The sequence below is a fragment of the Palaemon carinicauda genome, chromosome 37 (assembly GCF_036898095.1).
Source record: "Palaemon carinicauda isolate YSFRI2023 chromosome 37, ASM3689809v2, whole genome shotgun sequence".
NCBI classification, from domain to species: Eukaryota; Metazoa; Arthropoda; class Malacostraca; order Decapoda; family Palaemonidae; genus Palaemon; species Palaemon carinicauda.
Window position 1 is genome coordinate 28,416,088 of NC_090761.1, and position 16,109 is coordinate 28,432,196.

At 39.0% G+C, this 16,109-nt stretch overlaps 1 protein-coding gene across 1 annotated transcript in view; it reads right to left on the reverse strand.

Moving 5' to 3' along the window:
• Window positions 1-470: 470 nt before the first annotated feature.
• LOC137629534 (uncharacterized) overlaps window positions 471-16,109 on the reverse strand; it is a 52,846-nt gene continuing 37,207 nt past the window's right edge. The window contains exons 4-7 of the mRNA XM_068360945.1: window positions 11,470-11,679; window positions 10,929-11,126; window positions 1,370-1,518; window positions 471-1,218 (exon numbers count right to left, since the gene is read on the reverse strand). Of these exons, the coding sequence (XP_068217046.1) occupies window positions 1,156-1,218; window positions 1,370-1,518; window positions 10,929-11,126; window positions 11,470-11,679 (620 nt within the window). The 3' untranslated portion in view covers window positions 471-1,155. The remainder of the gene's footprint in view (window positions 1,219-1,369; window positions 1,519-10,928; window positions 11,127-11,469; window positions 11,680-16,109) is intronic.

Below are 16,109 nucleotides of genomic sequence, written 5' to 3' on the forward strand. Positions count from 1 at the left end.
CAAAAGGAATGTAATTGCCGACACGGTTAGTCACTTGGGTCAAGTGGTAGAAAAGTGGTCCCTTCATCTTGTGGTTCACAGTCTTTTGACTTTGTGGGGTTCCATGTCAAAAAATATGTTCGCCACCTGCTAGTAACTTCCGACACCTCTTCATAATTTTTAACAACCAAGTTTCCAGCATCGTTGAAATCATACTCCCATTAAAGACCTCAGGTTTGTATAACTAGGAAAAACATTTTTAAATAAGTTACGTTCGAGTTGTTACCATATTTTCTTATGAACAGTTGTTATTTACAGCAACTTAATGCCCAACTATTTTATTTAGAAGGTTTTTTATTTTAATCAAATTCTGTTCTTTCACACCTTGATAACAAACTCCATGCAAAGATAATTAATCACATAAAAGATTTGTTACTGTACTAAAGAAACTTTTCACAGCTAATTTTTGAGGTTCCAAATTAAAGATTACAAGTTCCCTGGAATTTTATTTGATTTTCAGATATTAAGAAATTTCTTACCTTTGAGGCAGCTAGTTGCTTACCACTTTCTAATAATGCATTAAAGTACTTTCTGTGATCTCTTCAAACATTTATTAAAATATTCAAAATCAAAACAGTCAAAATTTAAGTTGATAAATTGCAATATAGAACCAAAGATAATGAACCTGAATGTATGCTTTACAATACATGTCCAATTTTCAATATTCACAAAACTGTAGATGGCTAACAGATCTCTAAAAGCTAAGCTTATCTTTTCTTTACAATAGAAAGCCTTAAACAAATAGGTGGTTTGCAAAATTTCATAAAGGAGAAACCTCCGGACACCAGCCAACAAAGGATTTACGGCACTACTGGTCAGTGCAGACATTAAATTTGACAAATTGAGGCAATGGCTTACAGACACGGACCTAAATGAAAACCACAAAGGAGGAATGAAGACACTAAATGACATAAGTTTCTTAATTCTATATTCAAGAATTTGAGAGAAACCATTCCTCAAAGCAGTCACCAAGCTCAACTAAAAATTTAACTACTGGTGTTTCTTATGCTATGATCAACAGGCGTATAAAAATATTTCAGTTACTTAAGATAATAAAGCTAGAAGCTTAGGGCTGATGGAAGCAGGATACAGCACAGTGTTTGTACTGTACAGTACTTAGAATTCGAACTGCCACTTGCCCTGGGCACCCCAGCCGGTACAGAATCCAACATGAGTTACCTATGGGAAAAAATATGCATTCTTACTATAAAAAGGGGTAAATATTAGTAGCTATCATGATGTTGATAACTTTTATTTGATCTATGTTGTGATGCATCCTCATATTATCACACATGTTCAATATATTCAGAAATAAAATAAAATTTCTAACCTTCCATGGCTCTGGGTCAGTCCACTCCATGAATGGATCAGAATCTTGGTAGCCAACCCTTATGTGTCCATTCCTGAAGGTTACATAAAACTTTCGTTCCTCATCACAGCACAGAGCATCGGGAGTGTCAACCTTGATCATATCATCACCTAAAAAAAAGAGACAATTTTAAGTATTGGCTCTCTAAAAAACCCAAAATTTTAATTCACACTTTGTAAAGCACAAATTACAACACATTTCACTTATTAAACTGAATCTTAAAATCTCTTTCACACAACACAGCATAAAACAAAAATTAATGGCAACAAAACATTGTTATAAAAGGAATTTCATAAAAATACCTGCCGTGGAATAAACCACACTATCATGCTCTTTCCCTTGAAATAATATTGTTTACTAGACACTAAACTAAGCTTTTATGCAAATTGCTTTTAACAATTTCAGCAAATATAAATTCATTCAAGTACAGTATCTAGCTCTAATCCTTCTGCAATCTGTATAAAATAAAAATTCACAAACAATGACAATAATTTTTCAAATAATAACAGGTGCAGATATAAAATAATACCTGTGATGCCAATATTTACAAAAAGGCCCTCACCATCCAAGTCTTATTTTACTGAAGACTAAAGAACAATGACTATTCAATTGCATTCTTGATGAGAATAATTCCCCCCCCCCCAAAAAAAAAATATGTGCTTAAAAATCTTATGCATGACCACCAGAAAATTAATACAAGAGGACAACAAATGCTACCTTGGAAAGTAAAATTAAATAATTAAAGACAATATAAAAGAACATTCAAGCATTTCTGTTCTTTCCTGTATAGCCACATTTACAGTACTGAGAAAAATACAAATAAAGTTTGATGAAAATTGCATGCACTCTACATACTTCATCTCGAGGAAAAAAAATAGACTAAGGCATACACTGAAGTTACTTTTCCTTATGAAAGATTTAGATTTTAAAAATCTCTAATGTAAATCACTTCAATAAAATGAGATGATTTACCCTCCTCACACTACATTCATAGTACTTGCTTATTAGTCCTTATCCTGGATGTTTTGATCCCTCTGAGGAAAATCTTTGCAGAAAATTTTGCCAGATAATGGACTAGCACACAACTTAGCATGCTCAAAACTGCCCATTGTTCCTTCCATGGAAGACCTCTATAAACCTCTCCCTGTAAAACAATTTCATCTATAGCATGCATTAGCACTGTTTTCTGCAGACAATACTAAATTTTTCTGCCATATCCATTCAGGAAGTGATCAGATGGATGTATTTAATTTGGGCCATAGACTGGTAAGAAGGTGCAACTAAGCAAACACCATAGACAGTTATACTATAAAAGTAGAATTAAACTATATTAGACAGCAAGACAGATATCAGGATGTGGGAACGTAGGAAAAGTTGGAGACTAGATGTTGGTGGAGCAAAGGGCCAAAAGCAAGTTGAAAATTTAAAGACTATTTAGTTTATTATCAAAATGAGGAGATTTACCACACCAGTGGCTCAAACTTAACTCATAAAGCAATTCCTAAGTACAGGTAAGACCATTTAATAATGCTTGCCTGATGTGTACCATGAGAGAAGCAGTACATGGGACATTAATGGGTGTCGTCTTATTTTTCATTGGATACCTTTGGTCCGTCCCCACCCAACTCCTACATATTTAACATGCTCATAATTAAAAGCTACTCACTAATCTTATGAGAATTCAGACTACTATCAAAACTACAATGAAATTATAGTTCAATAATAAACAGTTACAATGGAAGTGCAATCATTTTCTCAATAGAAACTACAGAGTAACTTTTATTCTAGGCATTTTCCAGTCTTCATTTAGCTGAATTATTAGCATTCCATTATTGAAAAAATATAGGGAATTAAACATGGTTTGTAACGATAACAAAATTTCAGCATCCCACAAAATTTCACCGTACTTACCTTTTCGGCACTGATTGCATTCTTTGTAGTATAAAAAAGGGAGGAAGAAGTACAGATTTAACTCCCATCATGCATCTATAAACTGCAAAGGATTTGTATAAAAAAAACAAAGTGCACACACTACATCGTATGGATTACTCTAATGGAAAGCAAATAGTTCAGGAAAATTCAATCATGTTAAAAGTCTGCCATTAAGGTTTGAAAATCATGGGATTAAGATATTAACCCACAAGTTTCCATAGAAATACAGGGAGCATCAAACAATTACATCGGACCCAGGGGGTTCCATTGTAATGAAAATACTGTAGTCGTTTGTCACAACCCTTGCAATTTTCTTGTAAATGTTCCTTTTGGATATTCATATTTTAATGAAACCTTTATCTAGTAAGAGAATTATAATGTAGTGATCTTATGATAAGTATTTGGTAGACAGCAGACCATTGGACTTTCATTTACAAATCCAGTTTTATTGGTGAGGGAACTACCTTCGTTAATAACAAGCAAGCATTCTTGAATGCTGAATTTGTGCAATGCAAGTTTGGCTTGCATGAGCCAAGTGCTTTGATCATCAGTGATACGCAATTTCCTGTTGCTAACGAAACTAGAATAAAGAGCAAAATAACTAAAGAATGGTGCACATTGCCGTTTAACAATATCATTCAGCTTACCCGTTTTGGTTCCATTTTCAACTGCCGTTAAAATTTCAGAATAATTACTTAAAAATGATATTTTAATTATAAAATAAATTTTTGAATATACTTACCCGGTGAATATATAATAGCTGAGCCTCTGGCGGCTCGACAGAAAAAAACACAAAACTCGCGAGCGATCGCTATGAAGGTTGCGGGTGTGCCCACTAGCGCCAACTATCGGCCAGATACCGCATATACATGTAAACAGACCCAATTTTTCTCATCCCGCTGGGTCTCTATCGGGGAGGAAGGGGGGGCCTTTAATTTATATATTCACCGGGTAAGTATATTCAAAAATTTATTTTATAATTAAAATATCATTTTTAAATATTTAACTTAGCCGGTGAATATATAATAGCTGATTCACACCCATGGTGGTGGGTAGAGACCAGAGTTAATTAAGTTTACAGCGTATATGCTTAGAGTTTTTGACAGTTATATCATAACAAAACCCAAATATATAAAGGTACCTGGTAAGGAAGTCGACTTAGACGATTACTCTGCCTTATTAGTCTGTCTTCCTCACGAAGCCCAGCGATCCTCTTAGGATGCTGAAAGACTCCCAGAAGCTGAAGTATTAAGGGCTGCAACCCATACAACAGGACCTCATCAAACCCCTAATCTGGGCGCTCTCAAGAAATGACTTTGACCACCCGCCAAATCAATCAGGATGCGAAAGGCTTCTTAGCCTTCCGTACAACCCAAAAAACAATATTAAAAACATTTCAAGAGACAGATTAAAAAGGATATTGGAATTAGGGTAATGTAGTGGTAGAACCCTCACCCACTACTGCACTCGCTGCAACGAATGGACCCAGTGTGTAGCAGTCCTCGTAAAGAGTCTGGACATCTTTTAAGTAAAATGACGCGAACACTGACTTGCTTCTCCAAAAAGTCGCGTCCATAATACTTTGCAGAGATTTATTTTGCTTGAAGGCCACTGAGGTTGCTATAACTCTAACTTCGTGCGTCTTAACCTTAAGCAAACATCGGTCTCTCTCATTCAAGTGAGAATGAGCTTCTCGTATTAAAAATCTGATAAAATATGACAAAGCATTCTTTGACATATGCAATGATGGTTTCTTAACTGAGCACCATAATGCCTCAGATTTACCTCGTAATGACTTAGTACGAGCTAAATAGAACTTAAGAGCTCTAACAGGACATAATACTCTTTCCAATTCGTTGCCTACGATCTCTGATAAGCAAGGAATATCAAAAGATTTAGGCCAAGGACGAGAAGGCAGTTCATTTTTGGCCAGGAAACCAAGTTGAAGTGAACAAGTGGCTTTTTCTGTAGAAAAGCCGATGTTCTTACTGAAGGCATGAAGTTCACTGACCCTTTTAGCCGAAGCCAAGCACACTAGGAAAAGTGTCTTGAGGGTGAGATCCTTCAGGGAGGCTGAATGTAATGGCTCAAACCTGTCTGACATGAGGAAGCTTAGGACCACGTCTAAGTTCCATCCAGGAGTTGCCAAACGACGTTCCTTAAGAGGTCTCGAAAGACTTAAGGAGATCTTGGAGATCTTTATTGTTGGAAAGATCTAAGCCTCTATGTCGAAAGACCGAAGCCAACATGCTCCTGTAGCCCTTAATCGTGGGAGCTGAAAGGGAGCGAACCTTTCTCAGATGTAAAAGAAAATCTGCGATTTGGGCTACAGAGGTACTGGACGAGGACACAGATGCTGACTTGCACCAGTCTCGAAAGACTTCCCACTTCGACTGGTATACTCTAATGGGAGAAGCTCTCCTCGCTCTTGCAATCGCACTGGCTGCCTCCTTCGAAAAGCCTCGAGCTCTTGAGAGTCTTTCGATAGTCTGAAGGAAGTCAGACGAAGAGCGGGGAGGCTTTGATGGACATTCTTTACGTGGGGCTGACGTAACAGATCTACCCTTAGAGGAAGACTTCTTGGAAAGTCTACCAGCCATTGAAGTACCTCGGTGAACCACTCTCTCGCGGGCCAGAGGGTAGCAACCAACGTCAACCTTGTCCCTTCGTGAGAGGCGAACTTCTGCAGTACCTTGTTGACTATCTTGAATGGTGGGAATGCATATAAGTCCAGAAGAGACCAATCCAGTAGAAACGCGTCTATGTGGATTGCTTCTGTATCTAGGACTGGAGAGCAATAGATTGGTAACCTTTTGGTCAACGAGGAGGCAAAGAGGTCTATAGTGGGTTGACCCCAAGTAGCCCAAAGACTCTTGCCCACGTCCTTGTGGAGGGTCCATTCCGTGGGTATCACCTGACCCCTCCGACTGAGACAGTCTGCCAAGACGTTCAAGTCCCCCTGGATGAATCTCGTCAACAGGGAGATGCCTCGATTTCTTGACCATAAGAGAAGGTCCCTTGCGATCTCGTGCAGCGTGAAGGAGTGTGTGCCTCCTTGCTTGGAGATGTACGCCAAAGCTGTGGTGTTGTCTGAGTTGACCTCTACCACTTAGTTTCGAAGAAGCTTTCGAATATCATCAAGGCCAAGTGGACTGCTAATAGTTCCTTGCCGTTGATGTGCATGCTCTTCTGACTTGAGGTCCACAGACCCGAGCATTCCCGACCGTCCAGGGTCGCACCCCAACCCAAATCCGACGCGTCTGAGAACAACACGTGGTTTGGGTTCTTGACTGCTAGGGATAGTCCCTCTCTCAGACTGATATTGCTGTCCCACCATTTCAGGCATGCCTTTACTGGTTCGGAGACTGGGAATGATACCGTCTCTAACGTCTTGTCCTAGTTCCAGTGAGAGGCTAGATGGAACCGGAGAGGCAGAAGGTGTAGTCTCCCTAGTGAGACAAACTGCTCCAGGGATGAGAGAGTCCCTACGAGACTGTTCCAACTCCTGACTGAACAAACGTTCTTTTTTCAGCATTAGTTGGACTTCGAGCAGGGCTTGTTCTATTCGGGTGGCAGACGGAAAAGCCCGAAAAAACTGGACTGCGAATCTCCATCCCCAAATATAGAATAATCTGGGATGGGATCAGTTGGGACTTTTAGGTTGACCAAAAGTCCCAACTCCCTGGCCAGACTCAACGTCCAATGTAGATCCTGCAGACAGCGAAGACTGGACGATGCTCTGAGAAGCCAGTCGTCCAAGTACAGGGAGGCTCGGATCCCCGATAGATGGAGGGATTTTGCCACATTCCTCATGAGCCTCGTAAACATGAGAGGAGCAGGACTGAGGCCAAAGCACAGGGCTCGAAACTGGTACCCCACATTCCTGTAAACAAACCTCAGAAACGGTTGGGAATCCGGGTGTATAGGAATGTGGAAGTATGCCTCCTGAAGGTCGAGAGAGACCATCCGGTCGCCTTCCATTAATGCTGTCAAGACAGCCTGGTAGACTTCATCGTGAAGTTTGTCTTGACAATGAACACATTGAGCGCACTTGCCTCTTACGTACTCCTGCAGTGAACATGGCTGCCAGATCATTGGAGCCATCCCTGAGGGACTTGTTCCTGCAGAGAACGTAGTTGTCAGATCATTGGAGCCATCCCTGAAAGCCTTGTTTATGCATGACATAATTGTACAGCAAAACTTCAAACGCTCGAAAAAAACTCCTAACAGGAGATGGTCTAGCTCTGAAGTCGACCAAAAAATCTTGGAGCGTCTCATGGCCAGGCGCCAGGGAGAGTCTATGAGGTTTGAGAAGTCTATCTGGGCAGAGGCAGGAACTCCCAAGCCGAGAACTTCTCCCGTGTCATATCAGACTCTCGCTCTATAAGCCAGCTTAAAAGTAGGGAAAGCAAAGGCTGTCTCCCCCAAACTCCTCCTGGTGATTAACCAGTCGCCTAGCAAACGTAAAGCTCTCTTAGAAGAGCGAGAGAGCACTAGCTTATAAAACAACGGCTTCGAGGTAGCTAGGCCTAGTGTAAAGTCTGACGTTTAGGCGAACGAGGAGCAGCAGTTACAAAAAGATCCGGACAAAGATCCTTAAAAATCAGCATGATTTATTTAAATTCCATAGAGGGCTGAGCAGCTTTAGGCTCCTCTCCGTCTGACAGAGTCCTCAAGGGAATATCAGTAGGAGGGGGATCAGCAACTTCCTCATCTGAAGGAACCTTGTCCGACAATAGCCGAGTCTCAAGCAAGGGAGAGACCTGCTGTGGTGGCAATGCTTGACAAGCAGAGTCCACACGCAAAGGAGCAACAGTATCAGTCAAGGACGCTATGTCATGTAACTGCTTAAAGGACTGACCAGTAACAACAACAGGTGCGGGAGGACGTTCGACGTCAACTCGAGACTGCCTTGACTGCTTAGACTGAGCAGTCAAAACAACTCTTGACTGCGGTGCTTGACGCTCAACGTCAAAACAAGTCAACTATGCTGGTTGGTGAACGTCCTGAACGTCAACAAGAGCAAGCGGCAGCGGCTGAACGTCCACAAGCGGCTGAGAGTCAACACGGGACTGCATCGAGTGAGGCTCTACAAAACACGATTGACGTGACTTTGTAACGTCAATGTCAACAGGACGAGCAAAGGATCGTTTGGGCGGCTGACGGCCAAGATCTCGATCAGCTAAGCGGCGAGGATCATCGTGAACCTGCTCAACAGAATAGTCCTCCATAAGAGAGGCAAGCTTATTCTGCATGTCTTGCCGTACAACCCATTTAGGATCAACGGGAATGGTTGCGGTAAGAGACGAGGGTAACGTCTGTGACTGCAAAACCTTGCCTACAAAAAGACTCTCGGAGCCTGTGTTACGCTTTTGTTTAGGCGGCGAGCAGTCTTCCGATGACTGCATAGGGTCAGAGCTGTCCTAATTGCTACAAACAGGACGCTGGACCTGTCCTGAAAGGACTGACTTTCGCTTAAAGGGCCTCGAAACCTTGTTCCACGGTTTCTTATGCGAAAAGCCTTCGGATGACGAGGAGAAAATCGTCTCGCTCGTCTTATGGTAGGGGCGGTGTTGATGAGACACGCCTGAAACCATAGAGGGAACGTTTGTTCGCTGATCAAGTCCTCTCGAACCCATAAGTCGTACGACATTACTTCTCCCCTGGGCTTGGGAGCTTGCAAGAGGTCTCGGACTAGGCGAACGACAGGCACGAACAGACGAACCCTCGGTCGCAACACTGATAACACTTTGCGCAATTATCACTTTATCACTACGATTTTCTGTTTTGCACTTACTTCACTGAAATCGAATTTTTCAACAATTCACATTAGGTATGAATAAAACTGATTACTACCTGAAGCACGCAATTCTACCCTCATCAAAAGGTTATAATTGCGAAATAAGTCGTATAATGTAAGCACATTAATACAAGCAAAAAACAGTAAACATATATTAAGATAAAAAAATCAGTGGCTGGGAAGGAGACTAAACACTAGTTCATTCAAAACTACGTTTTCAATCTCTCACCGTACAGTGCCTTGGGACGAGAATAAAAACTAAAAACGTTTTATCCTTTCTCCCCGTACAGAGACTAGGGACGAGAGTAAACTCGAGAACAACGTTACTCGCTTGGGACGAGAATAAAGATCGGAACGTTCTCTCTTCCTCTCTCTCTCTCCGTCTCTCTCTCTCTCTCTCTCTCTCTCTCTCTCTCTCTCTCTCTCTCTCTCTCTCTCTCTCTCTCTCTCTCTGATTTCGCACCGAAGAGAAGAGCCCACTTACCTTTCGTCAATAAACAGGTTATTTGACCAAAGGAAAAAACTGAAAGGTTTTTCAATTAACAAGTTCCTTTAAAATAGTATTTAAAACATTTAAGTTTGAAAGAAGAATGAACAAAACGTCAGAATTGATTTACTCTTTCTGCAAAGTGAAACCGTGATTCTCTCTCTCTCTCTATCGTAACGATAGAGCGCAAACTGCGTAGCATAAATAAACTAAACGTTAGTTCATCTTTGAAACAGTACGAAGACTATTCAAAGAAAATCTTTCATGAAATATCTACTAAAAAATATTCATATAATAAGTTTTAAATCATTTGCTCTGTAAAAGTTATTTACGATTGAAAGGGCTCAATGTTGTTTAACTTCGGTTTCCAAGTTAGGACCGCCTACTCTCGGATTAGAGGAATAGGAAAGGTCGCATATAAATAAATCATTAAAATTTATCTTGATGTTTATTATAAATGGAAAGCTAATCGAAGAGGCCTAATAAAGGCGGTTGAGATATAAAATATATAGAGGAAAATCTATTTATAACGTGATAAGATAATTGCTAAAAGCCTAAAACACACTTCCGTACTAAGGGAAGGGTCGGCCATTTAAAAGTCAAAGAAAGTCCAAAAAACAATCCAAAGTCATCAAAAATTAAATCTATCCAAAAACGAGTTCAAGATTTAAGTTGAAGATAAAACACCTGCACTGCGAAAGCTCAAACCAAAAGGAAGTACTTCACCAAATATGTTGAGAAAACTCCAGGTTATACAGCGAGTATTGATACGTCTTGTCGTTAAGGCCGACAGAGAAAGAAATTGGGTCTGTTTACATGTATATGCGGTATCTGGCCGATAGTTGGCGCTGGTGGGCACACCCGCAACCTTCATAGCGATCGCTCGCGAGTTTTTGTGTGTGTTTTCTGTCGAGCCGCTGGAGCAGCAGCTATTATATATTCACCGGCTAAGTTAAATATTTAAAAAGCTTACTATCTACACAATTTTATTCATAGTTAAAATCAAATCTCATAAATAAGTGCTAAATGATGTCATCAATACAATTCCTCAGCTTCCGGAAAATAAAGCTTTGTCCCCTGTCTGGGGTAAAATCATTTGACTGAAGTAAACCTTTAATTTCAATATATACAGTAGTATACTCATTGGACTGTTCGAAAAACTCATGCTCAAAGCCTGTTAAACCAGTTTTAATCAGCTTTTCAGAAAGCATTATGAAACCTCAAAAACTTAATTCTTGCAATATTCGAGTGAAATTTTATGTCCAGCAAAAGAGCTCATAGATAAACCAAAATTATTTTACCTTTACTAAGCCGAATAGCCGACTTCTGGTTTTCCCAACCACCAATGAAGATCTCATACATAGGTGTGGTCTCTTCTGGTCCTGATGTTAAAGCCAAATGGGCGTCATTGCTGCAGGCGACGCTGAAGCGGAATGTGTCGCCGTAGGCTGGCTCGAACTGATAGGTCAAGCTGTCATCACTGTGTAATTTACGTTCATCTGCAAGATTTTCAATATTTTACAGAATTTGGTCTTAACAGTTTATGAACAATTCTTACATATGACATAATTGATAAGCAAACGTACAGTCAAATATAATTTTTCAATTCATTTGCTTATGTCTTTGCAAACAAAAATAATGTAATTTATGTTCATTTACAAAATATAAAGTACTCTACGGTATTTGGGCTTAAACAGTTTATGAACAATTTTTACATATGGCAAAATTAACAACCAAACCTAGGGTGAAATATAATTTTTGAAAGATTCATTTACTTGAGAGTTTGCAAACAAAAAGAATCTAATTGTACAGTATTATGATGAGTAAGGAAATACTACTCACTGTGGAACTGCCACCAGCCAACAGCACCCCATCCTGTGGAGTAACCAAAGTGGGTGATTCCAAAAGGTTCTGGAATGGGGCACATCATGAGTGGCTCCCACTCTCCACCTTTCCCAACTCTGATTTCATCGTGATCGAAGGCAATCCAGAACTCTCTGTATTCCTCTTCACTCAAGATGTCAGGAGTATCCACTTTCACCAGGTCATCCCCTGTTGGAAAAAATAGTCGACTGAAGTCTCAAATTTTAGAGTTCATTAATTCTCAATCATATAATTTTGAATTCCTACAGTATTTTCAGTCAGAACCTCTATAAAATAACCCATATGAATAGTACTTCGTTTTGTCTGTGGAGACCTAATTCTTATTCTAAAAAGATATGGTTAGTATGACCGTTGAACCATAAGATTTGAAAATCAATGTTAGATTATACAATGCTAGATCAAGATTCTCAATTCTTATTATGCTTTTGCTCACCATTTTTTTTTTTCAGAAGTAGATGCTATAGTTTTAAATTTCTGCCACTGAGATTATATAACGAAGAGTCAAATTACATGCATAAGTGAAACTCATACAATTATATAAGCTTTAGACAATTCTGATTGTAAGGGCATTATAACAGAGAAGAATAACATAACTCTTAAAAAGCACAAAATACATAAAACTAAAACTTCAACAGTACTTACTTGAGCCCTCTTGATTGCAATGAAACAGAAAACAATGATTACAAACTACATCAAAGGACAAAAATTTATAAAAAAAAAAAAAAAAAAAAAAAGTAAAATTCAATGGATGAACATCTGAGTGATGTATGTTCCCAGTTCAGTATCATGCCTTGTGTTAAAAATTTAAATTCCTCTCAAAGAAGTCGAAAGCAGCACACAGGCAAAAATATTTGATATGCAAATTACTTTAAAAAATTTCCCAGATATTTTCTTAAGGTATAAATAATGCACCTTCCAGGCAATTCATAACTTTAGCCCTAGTATAAATATGATTTTTCATTACACACATCTGTTGCATCTCTTCATTACTCATGACTCAAACTTAAGAATTGCACTTTGTCTGTGTGCCCCTGCTACTCTCTCGCTCTCTCACATTCCCTCTCTGTTTCTTTCTCTCCCTCTTTCTCTGTGGGAGGATGCCAGAAAACCTCAAACCAATCAATCTCTCTGTGGGCCCCCACCACTCTCTTTCAGGGCCTACCATTCTTTCTGTGTGCCAGCCACTTTATTTGTGAGCCCTCTCCTACATTCTCTGAGCAAATGACCCCCCCCCCCAACACACTCTTAGTGGAGTCACCGCACATTCTTGCTGCACCCCCACACACTCTTGCAGTGCAAGTTACTCACAATGTAGCCCTTTATTTAACGGAAACAATTTTTTAAGTCACTTTACTGCTGCTCTACTCTCGATTTACTATTTCTTTAAGAATATCCTTTCTTACCTAAGTTTTAATTTTATTGCCACATGATTTTATCAAAATAAGTCACTTTGGTGTCATTTTGGTGCACAACAGAGGAAAGGTTGAAGAGCCTATGTGGTCGTATGTTCTGAATTACTATATAGCAATTATACATACATTGGTATAAAGACCCATGTATATGTAATTTGGAGTTTCTAATGGTTGAAGTCTGTTACTTTTTCTGATGGTGGTACACATGTATATAGACTGATGTAGAATTAAATTTGAGTTTTGGTGGCATATTGAAAATTCCATATATTCAAGCAGCCTTCAGTCATCTCATTATCTCATATTTGGCTAATAACTGAGCATACTGACCCATTACACTTATAAGTTTAATTAATGTTTATCTAATATTTATGAATATTCATGAAGCCTAAATTATTTTTTTACATTGCCACAGGTAGATAAAAGTAAATACGGTATATACCCAGTCTCAGAGACATCTCTTCCATTATAAGTATAAGTGGTGTAGTGAACAATTATACATTCGTGAAACTTTTAATTATCATGATGCAAATACAATTTATTATGGGAACAGTTTTTATAGTCATATTTCATATGCTGTGTAAACAGTCCCAGGTATATTCTATTAGGGGACATTATGATCTATATTCTAAGATCAATTCATATCCATGAAACTTACATTTATTTGGACCCATGTATATATAAATTATATTAGTGTGTAGGAAATTAATCATATCTTAAAAGAGCGGGCATTTTCCAGCTTCTGGCTGGGTGTTAAATCTACACAGTGGAACGGGGGCATCAAACCCCAGTGCAATTATAGTTATTCCTTCCACCTCTCTCTTCCCACTTGTTGAGGAGCTGGGAGGGCCTCTCTACTGAAGAGCCTAACTTCAGGCATGAGAGGCTCGCTTTCATTACCTTCCCAGCGAGATGGAACAATTTGTCTCCTCTCTGAGTGACTTCCCCAACACCACCAGGACATGTCTCCATGAATGATCATGTAAATTGAGGGAGAGATCAAAGGGTCCAAAATGGAAAAAGCCAGCATTGAGGACCAACATTGCAGATCAAGGTCTGAGAATCTTCTCGAAGCAAGAAGATGAAGAAGAACGTCTGTCATGAAGTCCTTTTCAAGCAGGCTTTTGATGTGAATTTAGATTTGGACATGGTTTAAAAGAATACAATTTTTTTTCTTTTTATCTACAAATGCCTTTTTCGACCAACTTTTACCAACAAATGTTTGATTTCTTGGCTTAATTAGATAACATTATTAATCTAAAAGAGCTCTCACAGAAGACAGTATTTTTAATAACCATAATCTTTGGAGCAAGATTCTGCAAATTAATTGTAACATGCAGAGGAGGAGCAGTTCCTAGCACTCCCTCCTGGCAATTTCCTGATACTGACCAGGAGTCTTCTCTTTCTGGCAAAGAATGAAAAGTTCTTCACAGTTCAGATCCTCTCTATTTTGGCTTTACAACCTCCTTGGGATAATTGCTGACCATTGTCTAATCTGGAAACTGAGTTACAGGATACTGAAAGTCTTCTGAAGGTAGCCTGGCAGCGGGAGGGATCCTCGAACAAGCCTTTTAGCATATATGCCATGATGGAAATCTAGTCTCCCTGTTGGAGATTCGCTCTCTTGGGGCTTGATTCCCACTCATGTGATTCAAATACAGTATTGGTTATTCTTATGCTCATTGTTATGTAGGTAACCTGTCTTTGTAGTTCATAAATACTTTTCTAATATTCTTGTACTAGTTCTTGGGGCTACACAATTCCTAACCCACAAATGGGGCTTCAACAAAGGAAAACCCTATTTTCTCAGGGTCCTACGAAGTCCCGAAGGTCTTCCTGCCTTTCTAGACCAGAGTATAATGAGGTGGGTTATAAATGGGGCCTACTCTTATAGGAAAAAAATATCTTTCAATAGCATAAAGCCTTGTTATTTTCCTAGCAATTAAATGGCTCTCAATGGATGACGTGTAGTTTAGAGGTGTTCGTGACGAGTTTTGAAAACCTGAACCCATGGTTCTCCATTGTACATGCTTGCAAATCAATATACAAGCCATAGGAAAGAAAGAAAATATTTCTTTGGTATATCCTGTTAATACAGCATTGGATTCCCCTATTTCTTTGGTATATTCTGTTAATAAAGTATTGGATTCCCCTATTTCTTTGGTATATTCTGTTGTACAGTACAGTATTGGATTCCACAATATTTTTTTGGTATATCCAGTTATGTAGTATTTGATTCCTCATTCTAGCCCAACAGGAAAATCCTTGGAGAACACAGTATCACCCAAAGGTATATTTTCCCTTGTCAAAACCCCTAGTTTATAGATGATCTCGGCTGTAGCCTACATGGATGCTTGGTCTCTTCCTCATTATTTTGGTTCTCTTGGCTTTTTTGGAATCCGTTACAGACAAAAACTACAAAGTGTAGATTTACATAAATTTCTGTGTATAGCTCAGATTTGTAAAAAAAAAAAATATATTGGATAATCTAAATGAGAATAAAGGTCGACTGCAACCTCAATAGTGTTGGCAGATGCACGGAACCAGATTGCAGCATATGAAAAGAAAAATTCAATAGTAAGGCTTACAAAAGTGTGATAGATATGGTGACAAATACCTGTTTAGTCAAAAGAAAACAGGGTTGCAGATAATGAGATGTATAAGAACAAAGAGATGCACACTTCGAGACATAAGACAGTAAATGTGAAGTGAGGGGCAGTTCATAATGGAAAAGGAGCTGGTAAAAATGCTAGTTAAAAGCACTGAACAAGTTGCCTTGTGGCTACTACTGTCTAAGACGTTCCTGCCTTTCTAGTTTACCATATGATTTAGGCATGGAAAATTAGGTCAGTCCACTTCTTTTATAAGTCTACCATCTTAAAAAATGACACATGCAGTGACAGAGCTTGGATGGATTCTCCCTATCTGTAGGGAATTGATCATTAAAAGTACTTTGATTTAAAAAAATCACACCTTATCTTCTAAATTAATCTTTCGTCTTTATTTTCAAAACCATCAACATTTTCTTTCTCTCTTGATTTGGTCCTGTTTATTATTTACTATTTACCTTTTTATAGATTATTCTTAACTTTCCCAACTTTCTGTGCGGGGCTCCTTTTCCTCATGTGGTCCATGGGCTTGTAGCACTTTGCTTTTTCAAATAGCTTGGAAACAAATTTTCTTCGATGC